The following is a 6,018-nucleotide window of genomic DNA, read 5'->3' as shown; positions in this document are numbered from 1 at the left end:
GATCGAGTTACAAGCATATGGTCACTCGGAGCAGGCGGTAAAAAAATGGAAAATAATGAAAGAGAAAGAAAAACGTCGTGGAATCGGCGTGAAGCGGAACGCAGGGCGATTGCCTCTGTCGAACAATTCTTGAGAAATATTTTTTCTTCATTAAACCAGGAGGTACAAATAAAACCTTGAGTAAACAAGACCATACCGTAAGCACTTGCATTCAATCTTATCAGCCTATTACAGTGACGTGCAGATAGCATATGTCGCTGTAAGAGTCTGATAAGGTTAACTGCATATCGCCGACGCTCAGTGTCCATATTCTTCTTCTTCCCTACCCACCTCAAAATAGAATCCAAGATAAATACCTGGCAGTCGTAATGGGCAAAAAGAAATTGCAAGGATGGGAAGGCAAACTATCAAGGAAAAACAAAAATAGGCCAAAGGCTTTTGTAGACCTCTTCGTGCGTCTTTCCAGCCACTGGGGATGTAAATGACACCACATTTGCACAACAAAGCAACAGAGCATTGCCAGCACGCATGCCTTCATGAATCGGGACATTGAAAAAAAAAGCACCACTGGAATTTTGCACTTGCAGCATATATCCTTTACGAATTAGACACCTGCTCGTTTCTACATTTACAAATAATGTGCTGATATACTGACAGCGTGCATTTCCTGAAGACCTAGCTCATGCAACACTTTGGTGCTACAGCAGTAAATCCAAAGTGTTGTTTACCACTACTGATACATCAGCAACTCGTTCAAGCAGATGCGCAACATTTTCCTAGCACCAAGTTTCTAAAACAAATGTGCTGTGTCTATTGTAGACCAGTGCCATTTCTATGGAAGAAAAGCGCACGACTCTTTTAGCCAATGTGTATGTGTTTTAGCATTACTGTACTTTTGTTTACAACCACAAATCTATTACGGGTCTTTTGAGACAACATTGTTAGTGTGTAAGCAGCAAGAATGAAAAAAAAAAAATATTTCTCACACAAAGCTCTTTAAAAGCGGAACAGATATCAAGCAGTCATTTATTCGCAATACAACAAACTACTGCAGTACGAAAAACAATTAACTTCAGAGATGGATACAGAAGCTGTACTCCAAAGCTCTTCACAAATGCCGGAAAAGAAGGGAAAGAGCACAGACATAAAATTGTGTGGTACACATTTGTAAAAAGCCTTGCTTACACACAACCAACTGAAGGCAAGTTTTCTTCCTTGATGTTGTAGCTAGGCCCACAGCTTTCGTGGACAGATCATGAAGGGCAGTGAAGGTGTGGATTCTAAAATGCGCGTTATGGGGGATAGTATTATGTGAATAAACGAAGAAATGAAAACAAGCTTCATATTTGTGCCTCCATCACTGACCTCAAATTCTTCAACTGTTTCTATGTCCCCTTAAAAGAAAGCATTCCCAATAACGTACACCACCAGTTTCTACACATGTGCCTCCTATAAGAAGCAATTAAACCACAATTTTCAAGGTAAAAGATGTAAATTGAGGCCATTGAGGACCAACTGCCAAACGATGAAAAAGCACCACATGCAATGGCGCACCACTCAAATAATCGAGGTCTGTACATAGCATAAATTTAACGTTTCAGGAAAGTGAGCGCCTCATATATACGTGTGAAACATTCAACGCAACCAACTTCCAGAGAGGCCTCAACAAGTACAGAAAATGTGCACTTACTGTTAACTGCTAGCCAAACCAAGCATAACATGAGTGAACACAAATGTACCACCCAACAGGAAACAAAGCCAACTGCCCATACGTCTTAAGGAAATGCTTAAAAAATCAACAATTGTTGGTTTGTATGAAGAAAAAACATTTGGAATGTTCACAATTTGCTGTAATTACTGCACAACGACTCTAGCTTGTTAGACGACCAGATAAGTAAATCAGTTTCAAAGATGTGCTTTATGAGACCGCTTGTTCATATTCAATGCCAGGTCTCATATGTTGACTGCACAGCACTAGTAACACTGCAAAATCACTACCTGTGAAAGGTCTACGATGGTGACAATATACTAATTAGTGTTAGCATCTCTGCATAATTATGACATACACAGAACTATATCCAAACCTCACATTACAATAAGCAGTCATGGCTTAACAAGCTTGTACGTTCATAATGTCCAGTTTAGGCATGGCATCGATGTAATGACACACATTTTCTAGACGTCTGATATCACTGTTAATCTTAAAACAGTCCAACTTGTGCAATATTAGTATCGTAATGAGACATAACAAGACCACTCCAACAGTATGAAAACACCGTACTACTGCTTCTCGCATATCCTTGGCAGGCTTTGCCACTACTACATGGTAAAACAGTTTTTCAAAACATGGTTCTTGCTATTACTCCTGCACCTATACACCTAACACCCTTTCATTCATATACACTTCATATGCTAGCCCATAGAATTACAACCAGTAGTATCTTGCACAAATGTATGCCGATTCCTTTTGTTGTCTCAGTGATTTTTCGTCATTTGTCTATGGTTCTGCGGCAAAATAACATTACCACACAATCGTGTCTGCATATTTGCTCTGTGAGGTGCCTGATGAAAACATTTAATAATAACAAACACAGCACTCAAGTAGAGTCAAACCTCGTTCATAACAAAGTCGCATCTGACACGACAGTGGGTTCATTTTATACGAAAATTCATTAGTTACATTAGTAAGACTACTGGTGGCAAGTCTTAACTCCATTTACTTTGTTATAACCGATAGTTTGTTATACCCATATCCAAGATTTTATATCAGGGTATGACTGTACATTAAATGTTCATAAAAGAACAGGTGATTGGAGAAGTCTTGGGGGGATTGGGGGAGAGGGGAGGCACATAACAATACGACTAATTATTGAATGGGACTCAACTGGCTAGACTTCCTAAAAGTGCCACGGCAAGATCTGAATAATCAGCATACACTTGTTATATGCACTAATAATAAAGACAAGCTCACAGCACTATCATTAGCAAAGTCCAATGTCCTGGCAAAAATGTTACAAAAGTCTGATCTCAGTGCCATTGTGTGGCGTGAAGAGTGTTATAATATATATATACAGCGCTACGAACATGAGATCATAATTAGTAGTGCACATTCATACGTAATCACTAGCAAAGAGCTAGTTTTCCTGATCATTCATCTCGTGTGGTGTGCTGATTAATGTAATTTAGTACATAGTTAACATGCATACTGTTTAACTGTACTATTTGCATACTCTTTCACTGCACAATTAGCACGCATTCATCCCATGCAGTGTGCTAAATACTAATGGCATTTAGTACAGAATTAACACACATACTGTTTCACCATGCCACTGCAAAGGACGGCACACTGCAAACATAATGTATAGAACCAGCGAATTACAAGAATACAGCAGACGGAGACATACGGAGAGCAGAAAAGTAAGGAAGGACACTATGCTGATGAGTAGTAACTCAATAATTATAAGTTTGACTGCTGGTGAAAGTTGCCAATAGAAACAGACTGGAACTTAACGTTCGTAAAGCTTCAATCATTCAGTCACCATTTCCTCCTGTACATTCACTGAGTGCGAGCAGCCAAATTGCTCAAGTGCCAGCAATGTATATTACATAAGTGGACAACTCGCTGAGTTTTTAGACGTCCAGACGCAACCTCAACTTTCCTTGGAACCACGAAAGTGAAAATAAACTTCTCTGTTTCAGCATGAAGCCTATAACTGAGAAATGCACTGCACATGTCACACACACACACACCATATGGAGTGTTGGTTGGCAGAGAATGAAGCTTTCTGTGGTTCCAACGTAACGAGTACTTCTGCGAGCCCCTGAACACATTTTGGGTGAGCTGAAATTTGCCTTAAGGATCAAGTGGTGATTGAATTTCGGCTTGATTTGACTGGGAACCTCTCCGCAATTTGCGAGAGTAAGGCAGCATCCATGTCACCCAAATATTAGAAGACATGAGATTCCACTTCCTGCCAGCCAAGAACATCAGTTCTCTATGACATGAATGCAACCTCAGGCAACAACTCAAAAATAAGCTTGGGAATATCGCACATTACACACTAAAAAATTTTCCTTATTAACATTCACGTTTCAAAACAACCCACCTACAGGCCAACAACTTATCATCAACTAGCCCTGACTGCTGCCTTAAAGGCACGAATTCCACACATTCGAATTTCAATGCTAACAACACAAGCACTTTCAAAAAGCGACATGTCTAATGAACACTGCAGTGAAACACTTTTGCTGAGCATGCAGAAAGGAGAGCATTTGAGGTAGTAGTAGTAGTACTATTCCAAATGTGAGGAAGTGTGAGGTTCCAAGCAATCTTATCACAGAGCATTCCACGCGATCGCTTTCCAATAGCAAACAAGTGCTGCGAATACGTGGCAGTCAAACCACAGTGTGCAACCAGATTTCGAAAACAAGACGGCAATCTACTCGTAATCGACAAGTGTTGGGTCAGGCTCGGCTTCCTCTTCCTCTTCTTCGGCATTTTCCTCATCGTCCTGTGACGCAGCCAGTTTCTCGGATTTTCCAGCGCCTTTCTTTGCTTTCTTTTTGACGATGTCTTCAGTGGAATAGGGGGTCATAAAGGCTTCCTTATTCAGGGTACGTGTCAGTGCAGCTTTTACCTGAAAACAACAGCAAAAAATTAAGAAAGCTGGAGATGAAGTAAGCAACAAAGAAAAGAGATGAGGAGTTGTTGATGCAGCAATAGCTGTACAGTTAAACCTGCCTATAACGAACCTCCATACAACGAATTCCTCGATATTACGAAGTTTTTCTATTCCCCGCCATTACTCCATAGAAGCACATATATTTGCAACCTCTGTGTAACAAAGTGGCAGTGGGAGATAACCTTGATATAATGAATTTTGGCCGCCGACAACCTAGGGATTTTGCCCCGAATTTTGGCACAAGCAGGAGCCGCATGCATCTTCTGCGGTTGCTCCGCCAACGATGAAGCGCGAAGCGGCGGCGTTGCGCATGGCGCGCTCGAAGCCCCAGCGACAGCAGTGTGGCAGCGAGCGCTCGTTTGTGTGTGCGGGTGTGCGCAAGGCAGGCAGGCGGGCCTGCACCCCTCAAGCCGGCGTCCTTGCCGTCACGGGTTCATGTATGGGAGTGCCCTTCCCCTCCTCCCTTCAACCAGCTGCTCGCGGATGCCGCCACGCTGACTTTCTTAAAAAAAGAAAAAGAAAAAAAAAACCTTTTGCGTTGGCAGCGCCACTCTTCGGATGTTGCAGATGTCCCTGAACCGCACTTTTTTAACGCGACACCAATAAAAAGGAAAAAAAAATCCTCACTCCATGTCGTTACGCTACGAGTTCGCGCCGCATATGAAGAGCGCTTTTCCGAATATTCTGTGGTATTAATGTCATTCGCTTTGTTTTCGATGCCGTGCGTGCGTGGTCTTAATGTGTATGCATGGAGCAGCCCCTGATGACGTGCAGCTTTGTGATTCTTTTCCCCTTTTTTTTGCGGAGGACTGCACCGTCAATACTGAGGAGATGTCAGATTAGGCGGTCAACTCATCACGCGCTTTGCCGTCTTGCACTGCTCCGCGGGCTCGCTAGACCGTGCACTCCGAGATTGGCGCCGGCAACGTGCCGTCGTGTTGCCGGAGCCAATCTCGGAGGCTACAGCTAGACGATGAGGGAGCAGCGTTGTATTGTTGTCCTACGAGCCTCCAGTATTGCCATCCCTCACGAATAGCTAATAGAGCAAAATAACACAGTTTCTTGCCACTAAATAAACATTTTGTGTGAGGTCTTCCTTCAGTTCCCCTTGTGCTTAATGCGTGCGTTTTGTTTCAGAATTTTTGTGCTGAAACTGCATATAACGAAAACCTGTTTGTAACAAATTTTGGGGGGAATTTGCCAATTTTGTTATATCCAGGTTTAACAGTATAACAAAAAAATTTGGGGGTTTAACCTCAAATGCGATAAATGAGCCATGTGGGACATTCTATGTGTAAGGCTCCACATTCATTTCAATTAGCTGGGGTTCTGTAAT

General features: G+C 42.1%; 1 protein-coding gene across 1 annotated transcript in view; it reads right to left on the bottom strand.

Moving 5' to 3' along the window:
• Positions 1 to 1,014: 1,014 nt before the first annotated feature.
• The window catches only part of LOC119389994 (replication factor C subunit 1), a 38,978-nt gene continuing 33,974 nt past the window's right edge, over positions 1,015 to 6,018 (bottom strand). Inside the window, exon 23 of the mRNA XM_037657492.2 lies at positions 1,015 to 4,637. Coding sequence (XP_037513420.1) covers positions 4,440 to 4,637 — 198 coding nt within the window. The 3' untranslated portion in view covers positions 1,015 to 4,439. The remainder of the gene's footprint in view (positions 4,638 to 6,018) is intronic.

The sequence above is a fragment of the Rhipicephalus sanguineus genome, chromosome 4 (assembly GCF_013339695.2).
Source record: "Rhipicephalus sanguineus isolate Rsan-2018 chromosome 4, BIME_Rsan_1.4, whole genome shotgun sequence".
In the NCBI taxonomy this organism is placed as follows: Eukaryota; Metazoa; Arthropoda; class Arachnida; order Ixodida; family Ixodidae; genus Rhipicephalus; species Rhipicephalus sanguineus.
The sequence above is the reverse complement of the archived record's forward strand: the minus strand, read 5'-3'. Positions and strand labels throughout refer to the sequence as shown.